Below are 15,890 nucleotides of genomic sequence, written 5' to 3'. Positions count from 1 at the left end.
CTAGTCCCTGGGCTTTTTTCCCCCATCCAATATAGGAAATGCAGAATAGTATCAAATTGGAAGCACAGAGCAGAGGTGACAAGTATTTCATGACTGAGCTAAAACATATGAGCTTCCATAATTTGTCAAGAGGACTAACCAAGAAAGCAAGCAAGCAAACAAGAGCATGAGTGTGGGTATTCCCTAGGAACCAACCGGAAACGCCCTCGTCATTCTCCTCTTCCTCAATTTCATACACCCTGTTCCAGAACACCTTGTCAAATTATGTCTTCCACTATACCTTTTTGGTTTCCTTCTTTCCTGTCTCATCTCGATGCATGTGCTTCAGGCACACACACATACACACATGTATATTTGTAAACACAAAGCAAGAGACAGAGAGAGAGAGAGAGAAGGTATAAATCACAGCTGAGATTAGTCTTTTCTTTTTCTCTCTCTCTCTTCACTTTGTGCACCCGATCTCATACCCGATCAGGACCTCAGTGGAGCTGCCCTCCCACCCCCTCGTGCCGGCAGCAGTGATCATGAACCTTGACGAGGGGTCAACGTACAGCTGGCTGATGACACCCGCCCTGGGTGGGCCAGGAATGATGAGAAAAGGGACGGAGCCGTGCTTGGACCCGGTGGTCGGGGCGCGGAGGTCGTACAGGCGCAGGATGTCGTGGGAGGCACAGACGAGGTGGCGGCCGTTGGGCATGTGACGGACCGCGCTGACGGCGCCAGAGCCGGCGGGGAATTTGAGGGAGCGCTCGGGCTGCCAGCCTGGGTAGCCACCGCGGGCGTGATGGATGCTGAACTCCTCGACGGTACCGTTGCGGCGGCCTGCGTAGATCATGTTCCCGTCCGGCGACCAGCACGCACCCATGCACCACGGCGGCACACCAGGCCTAGTGCCGATGCGCGCGACTGGCGTGACCATGCGCCGATCCCAGATACGGAGCGCGCCGTCGATAGAGGCGGCCATGAACGTACTCTGGGCAGTCTGGCTGGGATCGTTCTGTAGGGCTGGCGGCGGGTTGAAGACGAGGGTGGGCGAGGTCGGCTTGAATGGTTTAATCTGGCTGCTGCGGCGGCGACTCTTTGTACTCTGCGGTGACTGCTGCTGCTGCTGCTGCTGCTGCTGCTGCTGCTGTGGAGCGGGATCTGCCTGCGTGCTGTCTGCTGTGCGTGGCCGTCCGTTTGCGTCGCCAGCGGGTGGTTGCTCTGGCTGATCTGTTGTGGGATCTACATTTTCTTGTGATTGTGCTGGAGGCGCAGCCTCCTCTGCGGGCGGCGCGTCTGTCATGGTCGTGTCAGCCGCGCCAGCCGCTGCAGCGCCCTGCTCTCCTTCTAGGGGTTCCAGCATGGCCTGCTGGAACTCGTTATCATCGTCACCGCCGAACGCATTGCCTCCTCCTTGGCCTATCTGGCCATCACCAAACAGTGAGCCTCCCGGGCTGCCGAAAAGGGACTCGTGGTCCGAGCCTACGGTTCCTTCTCCGTCGCCTGTTCCATCTGCTTCAGCTGCTGAGCCCGTGTCGTTGCCAGTCCCGTTCGTCCCGTCGTCGAAGAAGCCCTTGTTCCTGCTGCTGCCCCTCTGGGTGTCGCCCCACGAGGGCTCCTCGGCTGCCTCGGCAGGGATGGGCGCGCCGGACTGCGGCCGCAGCTCAATGGCCGAGACCTGGCCGCCGCTCCCCTCGAAGCTGGTCGCGACGGTGCCCGTGTTCAGGTCCCAGTCGTAGAGCCTCTTGTCCCAGCTGCCGCTCAGCACGTGCGTCTCATCGGGCGTGAGCTGCAGCACGCTCACAGCATTGGAGTGGCCAAGGTGGTCGCCATGCTTCGCCGGGATCACATGTATGACCTTACCCTCGTCGTATCTCACGCTGTGTACGTTGATCCCACCGCTCTCCAGCCCAGACAAGCTCCAAAGAGCGTCCTTGTGCACCGCTAAGCTGTACACGGGGCTGAGCGTCTTGTCCTCGTCATTGCCCGCGCTCCTCCCCTTCTCGGGCGGTGCCGGCTCGAAGTTCTCCCAGTAACTCATGAGTATGCCCGCCTTGACCACGCTGTCCACAAAAGGGTGGCGCTGGGCGACGGTCAGCAGCTGCTTCCCGTTGATGGTGCCGGGCCCGTCGTATTTGCGCACGTAGCCGTCGCTGCCGCCCGTCATCCAGTACCGCAGGTTAGGGGTGATGGCGATGGCGTTGATGGAGGTCGACTGGGGCGCGGCCATGGTAGGGACGATGTCGTAGAGACGCGCCTTGAGGGCTTCGGGACGGACGAGTGGGTATAATGAATTCAGGACTGGGGATTGTTTGCCATCAGAGGTGGAAGAAGGGCCAGCTTCCACACGTGTCGTGGGATCGTCTGCTACTGCTTCCGCGGCGCCATCTGCTGCTCCTTCGCCCTTGTCTTGCGCCTCGTCGCTTATTGCTTTTTGCCCTTCTCCGTCCCCGTTGAGCGTTCCACCCTCCTCGACGTCCATCTCGTCCGCATCTCCCGTAGCCATAACTATCCTTCGGCTTTTATGTGCTCGTCTGGACTGATGCTGGAGTCGCGGTTATTATCTAGGTCTTGTATCGCCCGTGGACCAAATCTCGGGTTGAGGAGTGCTTCTTAGTGGACAAGGCTTTGTTAGATAAACGGCAGGATAAAGAGTGGGATGTTTTCTGCCAGGGCCGTGTGCCTGTTGGACGGGGGAGGGGGGTTGGGGTTGGACTGTTGTCCTGTAAGACACTGAAGTTGCTGAGGAGGGCGTGCAAGAGAGAGGTGTTGGATCATTATAAGGTACTGGTAGGAAACAGCTTCCGAGGAAAGACGCGCGCGGTGGGCGCATAGGCGCAGGCTAGGCGCGACGCCATTCCTCGGCCCGCCCGCGCTTAGGGTTACAGAGGTCCTCTGAAGGGTCCCATTGCGCAACTCCCACCCCCACCCCCCCACCACCTAAGCCATCATGGCCAGGGCTGTCTCATCATATCGTCAGATTATTGAAGATGACTGTTAAGTATATAACGGACAAGGGGAATCACATGTGCAAGGACAGGTCAAATCACGCATCATGATTTTTTTGGGGGAGGTTCGAGATATTCAACGTGTTTATTCCTTTTCTATGTTTAAGTATCTGGGTTCAGCCCATCTATCTTAGTGCTTTCTTCCCTCACCAGTGAAGATGATGGTATCGAGGCCATGCCGTTCCAAAAGTCTAAGACGTTCAAGGTCCTGCATGTAATGTAAGAGACGTGATGATGATCCCGTTGGCTTTTTTAAGGTCTACAATGCAGAAGACGAATGGCAGGCACCAAAAGTACTCAATCATGAGACAGGCCCTGTTGGTCCAGCCGGTCGAGAAAGTTTTGCAGCATCTGGCTGCCAGGGTCGACAGGCTTGCTGGAGTACTTGGTCGGTGAGCCCGTGGAGGGCATGGCAGGGTTGGGGCGTCGGCGGGTCAGGTACCCCTCGGGACGCGGAGCTCGACGAAAGCACTTGACTGGGCTACGGGGCTCCTCTGCAACAGGAGACAGCGCCATCCGCCACTGAGAGGGGGAATCCTCGGTGTCAGGCTTGCCATCAGTAGGCTTGCCATCAGTCAGCCCACCCTTGACCTCTGCAATGGTCACCTGTGGGATCCGAGCCACGTTGGCCGAGATCTCGCTGAGTGGTCCGGGAGCAGTGCCAACAAGACTGGCCCGGGTTGTAGGTCTTGTGAGGACAAGAACAGCTCCATCAGCTTCATGTGATGGAGGCTGATCGTTCTCCGAGTGCGTGGTCACCAGAGGGGGTCGATGGTCCTACTCAACCCGCTCCGAGACTGCAGTACTGCGGTCGCGCCACAGTCCATACTCCTCAGCACAGTTCTTCCACATCCGAATCGTCCCGTCTTCCGAGCCGGTCGCGTACAGCTTGCCGTCGGGCGAGAACTGAATGCACCAGATGGGGCCGTGGTGACCCTTCATGACGTCGATCTCACGACCATCCCAGTCGTAAACGCGAGCCCAGGTGCCAGGCTCCTCGCCGACAACGAACTTTCTGCCCTTCAGGTCAAGCGAGACACTGGCGACACCGTGTTTCAGGTTGAAGCTCTTGATTTCCTCGGGCTGATCGGTGGTCGAGAAGAAATAAACCGATTTGCCAGCGGCAACGCACAGGATGGGGCGACCCTCGCCGAGATCGGTAGGTTCAGCGAACTTGGGGGCCAGGAAGACCATCTCACAGGACTTGATCTCTGAGTCAAAAGTCTGCTCCTTGAAACAATCACGCTTGTCCACATTGTGCCAGCGCAGCGTCTTGCCAGCAGCAGTGACAATCGTGCCCTCGTTGCACCAGACGATAGACTTGATGGTGTCGGGGTGAGCGGTGCCGACCTGGAAAGCCAGAGAAGGGGGGATGTGGAGGGCCCCGTTCTCTTCAGTTGTGACATCCTCGCGGAATTGATAATCCGCCTTGTTCAGGCCCCAGATGCGTAGAATCTTCTCGTGGCCTCCAGTGGCGACAATGTCAGAGTTGCTAACAGGGAACGCCACGGCGCGCGCAACATGGTCGTGCTTGAGCACAAGGCGCATCTCGCCGGTATGGGCGTCCCAGATCTTGACGGAGAAATCGGCCGACGCGGACGCGGCAGTGCAGTTGTCGGGGCTGAGTTTGGCCTGCCAGGTGGCACCCTTGTGGCCGATGAAGGTACCAATCCAGTCGCCGTTACGACCATCTCGAAGCATGGGATTACCATCTGCATGTGAGGGCCAAACGTTAGGGTCTGCTGTCTAGCGTGATGATCCAAAATGGGGCGTTATAGTACATACCTTTGCAAGCGGAGATCATGAAGTACTCCCCGCCGCGCTCATAGCTGGAGAAACTCAGGTGGGGAACGGGTCGAGAGTGACCGTGACAGGTCAGGGGCAGATACTGGCGAGGCTCGCCCTCGGTCTTTCCATCAGACGCCATGTCGAATGATGCTAAGGCAGTGCGAAATACGGGACGTGCTGCAGAGACGGAGCGATTCGTAAGAGTGGTCGGGACTGTGAAGGCTCCAGTAGCTTGGTATTACTGATAGAAGAAGTTGTCCAGCAGAGAGCCAAAATGCGGTGTATGATTGAAGACGATGGATGGCCCGGGCGAGAAGCAGTAGGCCTTGTGTATGAGAGTGTGTGTTCCGTGTACAAGGTGACTTGAGATGATCAACAAATGCCAAAGGAGACGCCAGACAAGCGAAGAGGCGCGCAATTGCAACTGGAAGGGGGGCGGGGGGGAAGAAAAATAGAAGAGCCAAGAAGAATGGGCAGGATTATGCGTTGTAGTTCTTTTTTGATCGTGAGTCGTAGCAGTCGTCAAGAAACGGATAGGTGCTCGTGTATGATTATGGTCTTGTCCTCAGAAATAAACAGAAGAAGAGAGAAGGTCAAATCTGGAGGGGAGGAGAAGGAGGGGCGAGAGTTTGTTTGTTACTGAAGGACAACGCAGGCACGATGTTGCGGGTGGGAAGTGACAGCTCCGGCCCAAGATCTTTGGCAGAAAGAGGGTCCTGAGCCAGCCCTTGCCTCGGCGGGGAGTCCAGTCCAAGATAAGATAAGCCCCTCCACCCTTCACCCCTGTTGACCCTAACCCCTCATCCAGCAGCCAGGGGTGCAAATAGTATCCATTGGCCCCGCGATGACCTCAGCAGAACCATCCACCTCTGTTGTACCAGTATGCGAAGCTGGCAAGCTGGGGAAGAGCTAGAGCTGCTTTTCCAATCATTTTTGTGCCTCATTTGTCTGATATCAACTGCAGCAGAGTTACTGATCCCTTTTTGTTGTTCAGAACTCCTATTCTTAGAGCCAGACTGGCCTCACTGCTCCTCTGCCACAAACACCAACGCACAGCGCGCCGCCTCCAGACAATAACCCAACAAACAAACGCCATTCTTCCTCCTCTCCTCTCCTCCCTGCCACCTAGCTAACAACTGCTATCCTTCAAGTGGCCATTGTCACAACTCATCCTTGTGTTTATCATAGCACCTCTACACATCGAACTGCAACACCTCCGTCAACCTGCAATACTTCAAGCCAGAGATACTTGTATACTCTCAGCCTGCACTATGGAGTTTAAGCTGTCAGCTGAGCTGGTAGGCCACAAGTCTGATGTGAGTCCCCCTCTCCTCTTCCTGAAAGACATGAGTTTTCAGGCCGGCCTAGCTGACCCTTCCTCCTTGCTGTTAATTTAGGTCCGTGGCGTTACCTTTCCATCCCCAAACACAGTCATTTCTGTCTCCCGTGACTGTACTGTCCGAGTCTGGCGACGCAAGGAATTTCGACCTCCTACCTTCAAGGGCTCAGTCCTGACTGAAGGCCAAGATTTTGTCAATGCTGTCGCCTACTTCTATCCCGACGCTACATATAAAGAGGGCCTGATCGTGGCTGGCGGCAAGGATGCCTTAATCGAAGTCAGGCAGCCAGGAGCCCAGCCTGGACCTAACCATGCAGAATTCCTTCTGGTCGGCCATGACCACAACGTCTGCGCCCTCGATACCTCCCCCGAAGCCTCATACGTTGTTTCGGGAAGCTGGGACAAACAGGCTATCGTCTGGTTCACGGGCAAGTGGGAGCCTGGCAAGTATCTGGTTGGACACGACGCAAGTGTGTGGGGGGTGTTGGCCCTGACCGAAGAGACTGTCGTGACGGGCTCTGCAGACGAGAAGATCAACATTTACGACATCAAATCGAGCCCTGACCGCCACATACAGCCCAAGTCCACTATATACACCACAAGTGTCGTGCGCGCCGTTGCCAAGGTGAACAAGGGCCATGCAAGCGGTGCAGATATTGCCAGTGCACACAGCGATGGCGTGATCCGGTTGTGGAAGCTCAACGGCCAGTCCATGGGCGAGCTGCACGGCCACGATTCATTTGTCTACAGTCTCGCTTCGCTGCCCACGGGCGAGCTGGTCAGCTCGGGCGAGGACCGAACCATCAGAATCTGGCGGGGTTATGAGTGTGTCCAAACCATTACCCTCCCAGCCATCTCCGTATGGTCTGTGGCAGTGTGCGAGAGCACGGGCGACATTGTTGCGGGAAGCAGCGATGGCGTGGCCCGCGTGTTCACGAGAATCGAGGCCGATATGGCGAGTGCAGAGTCGATAGCTGCTTTCGATGAATCCGTCAAGGCCTCGTCCATTCCGCAACAGCAGGTGGACGGACTCAACAAGGAGAAACTTCCTGGCAGCGACTTTCTCAAGACCAAGTCGGGCACCAAGGAGGGTCAAGTTCAGATGATTGTCGAGGACAATGGCTCTGTCACGGCGCACCAATGGTCCATGGGTGAGTAGATCCGACCTCTGTGAACGTGTTGTAGCCTTTTTCTTCTTTTCTTCTCTGACTCGTATACTACAGCCCAGCAACAATGGATTTGTGTCGGGACCGTGGTCGATGCTGTTGGAAGCAGCGGGAAGAAGCAGGAATATAATGGCCAGTCCTACGACTACGTATTTGATGTCGATATCCAGGAAGGCGCACCGACCCTGAAACTCCCATACAACCTGTCTCAGAACCCGTACGAGGCGGCTACCAAGTTTATTGGAGACAATGAGCTTCCAATTTCGTATATCGACCAAGTCGCGGGCTTTATTGTCGAAAACACAAAGGGTGCCACCCTGGGCGAGGACTCGGGCCCGGCTCCTGGTGACTTCGGAACCGGTCGATATCAGCCAGGCGACGAAGGCTCGGCTCAGCAGCCACCCGGCCCGAAGATTCTCCCTCAGGAGAACTACCTTACGATAACTGCTATCAAGATCGAGCCCCTTGTCAAGAAGATCCTTCTTACAAGCGCGACTATGATTTCGTCGGGGCGCAAGGATTTCGCGTTGAACCCAGCAGAGGAAGACACCTTGAAGCGGCTGGCGCAAAAGATCAGCACAGCGATTGGCACCGTGCCGGCGACTCTCCCGGCCGCGGGCACTCCAACATCCATGGTGAATTGGGAATCCAACCAGCATGAAATCTCCCTAGTTCTCAAGATTGCAAATACTTGGCCCGACAACGACCGAATGCCAGGCCTGGATCTCCTTCGCTGCCTCGTCACGTCGTCTTCGGTGGGGAGCTTCGCTGCTGTGGCCGGCAAGAGCATCATCGATGCCACCTTCGAGTCCGCATTCCACCCCAGTGCCGGAGCTGCCCTCAGCAAAAACTGCGCCATGATGGCATTTCGCGTCATTGCCAACCTGTTCGCATCGGATGACGGTCGAAAAATTGCCTATGCACAGGCTGCGATCGTTGTCGATCACATGCAGAGCGTGGTCGGCCTTGACGACAACGCCTTCAAGGGACCGGTCGGATTTCCTGACGTCCGCGGTGTCCTGATAGCCGTCACCACCGCCGCGCTGAACTACGCCGTGCTAGGCTACATGGTGTCCAGGAAGAAAGTTGCAGCCCCCAGTGGCGTCAGTGTCACACCTGAGGTGTTCGGCTCTTTGGCCAAGGTTCTGTGTAAAATTATCGACGGTCAGGACGATGCTGAGGTGAACTACCGCGCTCTCGCCGCGCTTGGCACGCTGGCGGCTGCTGGAACCAGAGACGTCTTGAAGAGCTTGTCAGCAGAGAACGTTGTCCGCCGCGCTATCAAGGCAGACAAGAACCCCGAAGAGCGCATCAGGGCGATCGCCAACGAGTGCTTGAAGATATTATAGTAGCCTCCGGAGTGTTCTAATGGCATTTAGGGTGTTGTGACAGGTGACATTGGTGCTCTCGTCATGACCTTTAGTGCTCCAGACCCATTTTTCTTCTTCTTTAAAGTGGTGGTGGATGCAAATAGAGGGGTGTGGTTGACGATAGTGATCATGAATACCATTGTATCATGGATAGGTGTAGACTATGATGTGGTAATTGAGCAGGAAACATGAAGAATGGGCACAGGCATTGTGAACCCTTGCTGTAACAGGTGTGGCTGTGAACAAGCTCGTGTGGGCAAGTATATATTGCCTCCGATGTGTTGTCTCCACACAGCCAGCCATAAAAAAAAGCAGACAGACAAAATACATAGCCTGTGGCCCTACCACTCATGGTATACAGCATAGAATCGCCGAATGAACGGACGAATGAATGAATATGAGAAGGATCATGTTCGATCTATCCAAATTGGCAAACAATCCCCAAAGCCATCGTCACATTGCCTGACGTATGTACATTATAGGCTCCCCAGTGTATGAGCTTCTGGTAAACGATTGGAGGATGAGGAAGAAGAAAAAGAAAAAGGGGAGGGGGGGGGGGGGGGAGAGAAACGATGAAATCAAATTCGCCCGAGATATCATAGCCCAGTTGAAACGCCATTTACCCCAAAAAAAATGCCCCCTTACAGCTCCCCCCAGAAAAAAAATATAATAATTCCTTTCATGGCCCAAATTCATCATATGTCCATTTCACAATTCCCCACCACCATTCTTTGCCCCCCCTTTTTCTTGTCTTCTCTTTCCTTTCATGCGCGCCCCCCCCCCCCTCTTAGAGTACCAACCACGCAGCCCCCAGAACAACAGGGGCCAAGCCGATATAGTTCCACACGGACCTGGCGCCGTTGTGCCTGCCAAAGTACCAAAAGACAGTCTCGTCGGCGCCCGAGGTGACATTGGGGTTGGCGTTGGACTCGCGTGTGACGACGGTGTAGACGTCGGCGAAGCCCATGTCATTGCTGTTGAAGCAGTTGGAGGAATTGACGTCGGGGATGCGGGCGTCGCCGGGGTCAGCAAAGGTAATGTCGACGCACTGGAGTGTGGTAGAGCACAAGAGTCAGTCAGCCTGTTCCATTCAAGATCCTTCTGTTTGTTCCTCCCCATTGCCCTCCCCCACCCCCCAAGTCCTGACTGGAGGTCGAGGACTTAAGGGGGGGGATGGGCAGTGTTGAAGGAGAAATAAAAAAGTAGAAGAAAATACGCACCGAGAAAAGAGCAGCGCCATGCTTGGCAATCTCCACCACCTGGATCGTGGCATTATCTCCAGCCTGCACGGTCGTGTTGGCGGGAAGCGGTACCTGGGGCAGACAGATTGTGCCCGGGTACGGGTTCGCGGAGGGTCCGATGATCTGGAAGGGCGACACCATCGGGAAGCTCATGTTGGGCGGCCCACCGTCCGGGCCGTCGGTGCCGAAGCCCAGGTTGACATACATGAAGGCCGTCTGGTGGCCTTGGAACCAGCCTGGTTGCAGGGCTACGGCTCCGCCTGTGGTGGGCCAGTAGGTCCTGTTTGTGGTTGTTGGGTGGCCGCCGCCTTGATTGCGTTCATTCTTGTCAGTACAGCTTCTTAAATGATTGCCTCCAGGGTTGAGACCAGAACTGCTGTCGAAGAAAGGAAATAAAGACTTACATGGATACATCCATTGCATGCCATAAGGGAAGGTATCGTTGGTGATGAGGTTGTCGCCTCTCCACCCTGGATATGTGATGACGGTGTGTGCAGATGTTAATGTTGCTGCTGCGCTGAGCAGCGCAAGTATTGGTGATGATGAAAGCATGTTGGAAAGTATGGACGTGTCCGTAGAAGCAAAAGGCAGCGCGAGAGCCTGTCGTGAGGTAGTGTTGTTCTCGATAGAGAGAAAGAGAGAGCCTGGGATCAAGTTCTCGTGCTCTCAAGGCTTGTGCCTAGGCAGTTCTGCGGTAACGAGGCTATGATGAACGATGGGTAGTGTCGCTGCTAGAGTCCGCGAAACTACTCGGCGTCGGGTGGCCGAAGAGTACTGCCGTCTGGATGGAGTCGTTTATGGAATATATGACCCTTGAAGTTGTACAATAATTTCGGAAAACAGAAATTCAGGATTACAGGACGCAAGGCAAGGCAAACTAGAAAGGAAAAAAAGGAAAAAAAGGACGGGCGACGGTCTAGATAATATGCGAGAGAGAGCCCAGCCCAGTTGATCGTCCACACCCACCTTTGACCTACCTACATATGTGTGCATGCCCATTTTCTGCCGTGATTCCGTGGGTCGGGAACATGGGGTGGGGGGGGGGGGCAAGGCGAGGGTGACGAAAAAACCACCCTATGGCATGCGTCGAATGGGAAAGAGAGGGCAACGCGCCATGGAAAGTGTGCTAAGTGAATTGAGGTAGCATGCTGCAGCATCTGGAGCGGAGCGGACGGGGGAGGAGAAAGAGGGGAACGAGGTGGCATGGGCCCTCGACAGAGATTCTAACCGCCGGGCGAGAGAGGTACAGTACTGCAGCTTGCAGCAGGGTGTGGAGAACCGAGAGAGTCTGTCTGGAAGAGCAGAACCAGAGTTAATGGACCATAGTAAAAGACAGGAACGGGGGTCTAGGCGACGTTGTATGTGCACACTCGACCAGTTAGATCGTCTGACAGGGGGGGGTTCAATACCCTTGTGCCGCCTGCATCCTGGACCCCCTGTTATGCTCGACCAATTGTCGTGATGTGCTTGGCGTTTCCCAGGGAAAGGCGAACCGCCAAGAAGAGTGCTGGGGGCCCATCGGCGGAGGGATTAGGTGATAGTCTGATAGACCACCTCCCACCTCTTTCTCCTCCCTTGTCCCTCCCCAAATAGCAGTCCATTGCTACTATGTAACATGCATGCATGCAAGCCAGTCAGTCAGTCATCATCAAAAACCTCGAACCAATAGAGCAGCCGAGAGCGTGTGACGGTGTCGACGTACTCGCTGGAACCTGTCAGACAAGTGCCTCAGTAAGGCTTCATCTCTGACACCGACCGGCCCTGTGCCTGTGTCTCAAATAAAGAATCACCATCCGGCACATCGCCTTTTGAAAAGCTGAAGGGGCGAAAGCAGACCCATTTTCTCCAAAAGGCCCCGTCAAAGTGGCAGTCCAAACTCAACTCTCGCCACAAAGCCTCTTCTTCCCCTCTCTACCACACGCCCCCGGCTCGGCCCACGTACATAAGCAGACGAGACTAAGAGTGGGGCCGTGGTCAACCAGTGGGCGATGTAGGTTAAGCGCCCGGATCCCCTCTTCGCTCACATGCCGGGACACCAGGGGCCGCCCGCTTGCACACCCCCATCCATGCATGATGAATGGATCGATGCTTCTTCTTCTTCTTCTTTGCTTTCAATCTGGAAGTGATCGTCAACACAGCGACCTCGAGAAGGATCTCTGGCTTGTTGTGGACTAACTGACAAGATGACTGAGACAGTAGTCGGATGCAACGGCACGCATGAGCTCAGTGTCTTCCGATTTGCAGACGACGTACATGTGTGTATATTTTTAGGATATTCAACGATTGCCCATCGGAAGAAGAAGAAACAGAAAGGGGAGAAACCAAAGGAAACCAACTAGTGATTGCAGGGTGACTGAACAGGAGGAATCATGAAAATGAACGATTGTTTGTTCAAAGCCGATGATGAGGAATCATCCTCTACTGTAGTGTAGATTGGCCCGAGAATTACTTGCAAGTAACTGTTGGCTGACAGCTCCTTCCCGCCCAAGCATTTGCACTGCTCTCACCAAGAAGATAAAGCTTATCGCGATAAGACCATGCAGGATTGGGGCTGCTGCTCATAGCTTATCCCTAGTACACTCATCTCGACCATGCGGAAAGATAAATAAATCAATGCCAGAATGGAAGGGAGCGTCACCCTCTTGGGAGAACGCAGTAATGCCATGTCTTCTGGTATAATTAAAAAGTACTAATTTTTGGGATGGGGCAACACACATAAAGAGCTGGATGAATGCTCTCTCTGTATGTCTCGCCGCTCTATCCATCCTGTCCTGTCCTACCAATGGACGGACGCCACCAACCAACCCACAGCCATGAGAATGAACCGCTCTCCGCTCCTTGCCTCCTTCCCCAACCTTTGCCCAGAATGGCTTTCCTGTCGTTTCTATGCCCATCTATCCGTCCAGGCCAGCCGGTACGTCTTGCGTCAAGTATCTGTGATCTTGTCGACGGCTGATCGTGATAAAAAAAAAAAAAAAAAAAAATTGTTTCCCTGGGAAGGTTTTCTAGCGTAGTCTGTCTGCGAGCCTGTCTGTTCGGTCCAGATGCGCACGCCGTCGTCATGGCTGATGCCGCAGCATCGTGCGCGAGAAACTGTAATCACAGGCTCGTGTGTCTTCCAAAGGTGAACAGGTTGGCGGCATGTTCATCGTAAGAGCTCCAAAACGCCTGGAACGAACAAGGTCCGGTATACCACATTGCATGTGCCGTTCCGAAAATTGTGAATGCCGGGATCCGATGCTTCCCTGCTCGCAGCCGCATTCGTTTTATTAAAACGTATAGATTTGAAGAGTTTGTGTATGTGAACTCATTACTTTTGTTTGAGGAGAGGGATAGAGAGCGAGTAGGTATCGTGAGTTGGCCCCTCAAGGGGAACTTGGAATATCCAACGAGATGTTCTTGTTGGACTTCAAAGACTTCGGTGTGAGCGACTGTGACGAGAGTCGGTTGCTGTCGCTGGGTGATGGTGTGCGTGGGGGCCTGGGTATGGTTTTGACTTCGTCTTGCCTGCTCCGCAATGTCTCCTCCACAGGGGCGATGTCTTTCGTTGTGGTTTGCTCCTCCTCCTGCTCCTCCTCCGCCTCTTGCCGAGCGTCGGGGACTGTAGTCAATGAGGCCTCGGGCGTCAATTCTTCCGAGGGGGTCTCAAATTCGTCGGACTTGTCCTCGTCGTCTAGAGTGGTGGTATCCGTCACTTCATCTTCTTGTGCCTGATCTTGGTCAACCTTTTCATCGCGGATCGATCCCGCTCTGCTATCGGGTAGAGGAAGAACGTTCTCGTCCCGGCTCGGACGGGGGCTCTTCTCAACAACGCTGTGTGTGTGTGCTTGGAAGCCCTGCATGATGGGACGGACACCACCGCCAATGCGAGTCCAGAACATGTTCTCACGCAGCCTCACACTCTCCTCCCACGCAGCCTTCTCGGAATCATCGTCGTCCGTCCGCCAGTGTCCATCCTTGACGATCCTCAGGAACCCAAGGAAATCACAGGTGGCGCGTACGCGATTGAGACAGTACCTGCAGAGAGGGTAACGCTGGGAGGAGCTGTTCTCGCTGGTCCGGAACCGGTATCGCCGCAGGTACTGGTCGTCCTTACGACTCTCACCACAGAGCGAGCACGGGTAGAATTGGGGTTTCGAGAGCATGGCGTAGGTCCCCGTTGTCGGCACGGGCTCCACAACTAGCGAACCGTCCGACATGGCCGCGATGACCGAGCGGCGGGCTAACCATGACAGGCCCGGTGCACTGTCCAGCCGCAAGGTGGGCTCAATGTCCTCTGCCAGCACCCGCTTGTAAAACTTCGTATCTTTCAGAGGGGGTATCGGCAATGACGGGGCAACGCTGTGTGCTGAAGCAGGAGTGTTTGGTGTCTGCGGCGAGAACGTGGAGGAGGCTGCCGGTGATCCAGCCGAGGACAATGAGGCCGTGGAAGCGCTTGAGTGGATGCCTACAGAGGCAGCACTGACGCTGGATCCGATCAGGCCGAGACCCAGAGTGGGGTGGGTGCCCGAGGGAGGTCGGCTGGCCGCCCTCCTCGAGGTCTCGCAGAGGTTCGCAAAGTCCTGGTAGGCGTTGATATCAGTGCGCAGGATGGGCTGCAGGAGGTGGGTGAAGCTTGTGGGGTAGGAGGGCGTGATCAGGTCGGACAACCCGGACTGCGAACCGATTTCCGACGTGGGGGTATCATCCTCACGCGCGTCGAACTTGCTGTAGCCCGGCGAGGACGGGGTCGTGGTGGCGGTCTGGTCGTCCCGGTCGGCATTCATCTGCTCCATGACCCGCTTCAGCTCGATGAGCTGTTCCTGCTGCGACTTGAGGAGGCCTTCGGTGTCAGCCAGCTGGGCCTTGAGCAGGTCGTTCTTGCGCTGGACGACGTCCTGCTCCTTGCGCGACTCCTCCTTGGCCGAGATGACCATGTTGTTGGCCTCCTCGAACAGTTCCGTCGTCAGGTTCTCCAGCTCCTGTTCGATCCGCTTCTTCTCGTGCTCGGCCTCCAGGCGCAGTCGCTTCTCCTCCGCAATCCTGGACAACAGGTTAGTCTTCTCAGCCTCAACCGACTTTCGCCGAATCCAGATGTCGCCAACCAACATTTCTCTCTGCTTGTCGAGCTGGACCTCCATGGACCTGATCTGCTCGCGGGCCCTCTCGAGCTCGGCTTGCGTTTCGGACAAGCTATCGTCGAGGGTGGTCTGGTGGTTGATGGCCTGGACAAGCTTCGAGCTCAACGTCGCGACCTCATCGCTCAGCTCCGGGTGCTGCTGCTGTGGGGTGGAAGCGCCATCCATATTCGAGGGCGTTATAGATCTGCTCCGAGGGTCGGGGATTGTAGTCAGGTCGAGATCGTTTTCCGAGATTCCACTAAAGGATCGAGCCCCTGACGAAAACGAAGAGACATCGGCCGTCATACTCGAACTCTGGGTGTTTGACCGCGGCTTGACAACGGCGGAGGCGGAGAGAGACCTGATGGGAGGACCTGTCGCGGTGGATTGGGAGCGGAGTCGGGTTATCTGCTGTGACGTCGAGGCTGGGCTCGGGTTAGGGCCATGATGGAATTGTGACCATCCTGAGGCCACAGTCATGAAGCTGCGCCATCCAAAGTTAGCTGTCTGCACTTCCATCTGTGAAGCTGCGAGTCCACGTGAAGGCGTTGTTCAAGGTGGGGAGACGGAGACTGTGTTGTCCAGCTTCCAGAGTGTTGGTACCCAGCAGTGAACTAGAAGCTAGCATTGTACCGCGCTGGAAAAGGCAGGAAGTATATGTTTGATGATTCACACAAGGAATGTGAACCATTACAAATAGCGTGAGACAGGGAACAGTGAAGCCAAAGTTCCCTCCAGCTGACGTATGCAGGGACGGGGTAGTAAGGGTCGGCACAGGGCAAATAGAATCATGTACACCCGTAGGTGATCAAGGGCGGCGGGGACGAAGAGACGTACGAATCCAGCTTGTCCAAGAGGGGGGCAGAACCAGAACGGGGCTGGTCCTGCAAAGACGAA

The 15,890-nt window shown here is 55.4% G+C and overlaps 7 protein-coding genes across 7 annotated transcripts; 1 reads left to right on the top strand and 6 right to left on the bottom strand.

Moving 5' to 3' along the window:
* Positions 1-442: 442 nt before the first annotated feature.
* Positions 443-2,488, bottom strand: M406DRAFT_51677 (uncharacterized protein; the record flags this gene model as incomplete). Its single annotated transcript, XM_040924454.1, has 1 exon — positions 443-2,488. One exon carries the CDS (start codon positions 2,486-2,488, stop codon positions 443-445), a length of 2,046 nt encoding a protein of 681 aa, XP_040770938.1.
* Positions 2,489-3,058: 570 nt separating this feature from the next.
* On the bottom strand, positions 3,059-3,754 carry M406DRAFT_358658 (uncharacterized protein). Its single transcript, XM_040923964.1, has 2 exons — positions 3,662-3,754; positions 3,059-3,596 (listed from the first exon to the last, which is right to left on the bottom strand). Exons 1-2 carry the CDS (start codon positions 3,710-3,712, stop codon positions 3,288-3,290), a joined length of 360 nt encoding a protein of 119 aa, XP_040770937.1. The 5' UTR covers positions 3,713-3,754; the 3' UTR covers positions 3,059-3,287.
* Positions 3,755-3,767: 13 nt separating this feature from the next.
* Positions 3,768-5,456, bottom strand: M406DRAFT_297281 (uncharacterized protein; the record flags this gene model as incomplete). The annotated part of the gene is made up of 2 exons (XM_040919304.1): positions 4,776-5,456; positions 3,768-4,702 (listed from the first exon to the last, which is right to left on the bottom strand). Exons 1-2 carry the CDS (start codon positions 4,915-4,917, stop codon positions 3,768-3,770), a joined length of 1,077 nt encoding a protein of 358 aa, XP_040770936.1. The 5' UTR covers positions 4,918-5,456.
* A 218-nt stretch (positions 5,457-5,674) lies between these two features.
* Positions 5,675-9,085, top strand: M406DRAFT_283658 (PFU-domain-containing protein). Its single transcript, XM_040918524.1, has 3 exons — positions 5,675-6,094; positions 6,176-7,268; positions 7,341-9,085. Exons 1-3 carry the CDS (start codon positions 6,050-6,052, stop codon positions 8,630-8,632), a joined length of 2,430 nt encoding a protein of 809 aa, XP_040770935.1. The 5' UTR covers positions 5,675-6,049; the 3' UTR covers positions 8,633-9,085.
* Positions 9,086-9,440: 355 nt separating this feature from the next.
* Positions 9,441-10,893, bottom strand: M406DRAFT_65324 (uncharacterized protein; the record flags this gene model as incomplete). The annotated part of the gene is made up of 4 exons (XM_040924927.1): positions 9,441-9,701; positions 9,874-10,154; positions 10,299-10,406; positions 10,857-10,893. 4 exons carry the CDS (start codon positions 10,891-10,893, stop codon positions 9,441-9,443), a joined length of 687 nt encoding a protein of 228 aa, XP_040770934.1.
* Positions 10,894-12,518: 1,625 nt separating this feature from the next.
* On the bottom strand, positions 12,519-13,211 carry M406DRAFT_104555 (uncharacterized protein). The gene has a single exon (XM_040915105.1). It carries the CDS (start codon positions 12,955-12,957, stop codon positions 12,652-12,654), a length of 306 nt encoding a protein of 101 aa, XP_040770933.1. The 5' UTR covers positions 12,958-13,211; the 3' UTR covers positions 12,519-12,651.
* Positions 13,212-13,673: 462 nt separating this feature from the next.
* On the bottom strand, positions 13,674-15,230 carry M406DRAFT_237346 (uncharacterized protein; the record flags this gene model as incomplete). Its single annotated transcript, XM_040916058.1, has 1 exon — positions 13,674-15,230. A coding segment is annotated over one exon (1,557 nt), but the record flags the coding sequence as incomplete, so codon positions are not given.
* Between the last annotated feature and the right edge of the window lie 660 nt (positions 15,231-15,890).

Source organism: Cryphonectria parasitica, assembly GCF_011745365.1.
Source record: "Cryphonectria parasitica EP155 unplaced genomic scaffold M406scaffold_11, whole genome shotgun sequence".
Taxonomy (NCBI): Eukaryota; Fungi; Ascomycota; class Sordariomycetes; order Diaporthales; family Cryphonectriaceae; genus Cryphonectria; species Cryphonectria parasitica.
The sequence above is the reverse complement of the archived record's forward strand: the minus strand, read 5'-3'. Positions and strand labels throughout refer to the sequence as shown.

Bases quoted from the DNA above. Each gene is read 5' to 3' on its own strand.
- M406DRAFT_283658 (XM_040918524.1), top strand. From the start codon at position 6,050: ATGGAGTTTAAGCTGTCAGCTGAGCTGGTAGGCCACAAGTCTGAT. The intron at 6,095-6,175 runs GTGAGTCCCCCT...CTGTTAATTTAG, and splicing joins TGGTAGGCCACAAGTCTGAT to GTCCGTGGCGTTACCTTTCC. The intron at 7,269-7,340 runs GTGAGTAGATCC...CGTATACTACAG, and splicing joins GGCGCACCAATGGTCCATGG to CCCAGCAACAATGGATTTGT.
- M406DRAFT_358658 (XM_040923964.1), bottom strand. From the start codon at position 3,712: ATGAAGCTGATGGAGCTGTTCTTGTCCTCACAAGACCTACAACCCGGG. The intron at 3,597-3,661 runs GTCTTGTTGGCA...CGGATCCCACAG, and splicing joins AAGACCTACAACCCGGGCCA to GTGACCATTGCAGAGGTCAA.
- M406DRAFT_104555 (XM_040915105.1), bottom strand. From the start codon at position 12,957: ATGACGACGGCGTGCGCATCTGGACCGAACAGACAGGCTCGCAGACAG.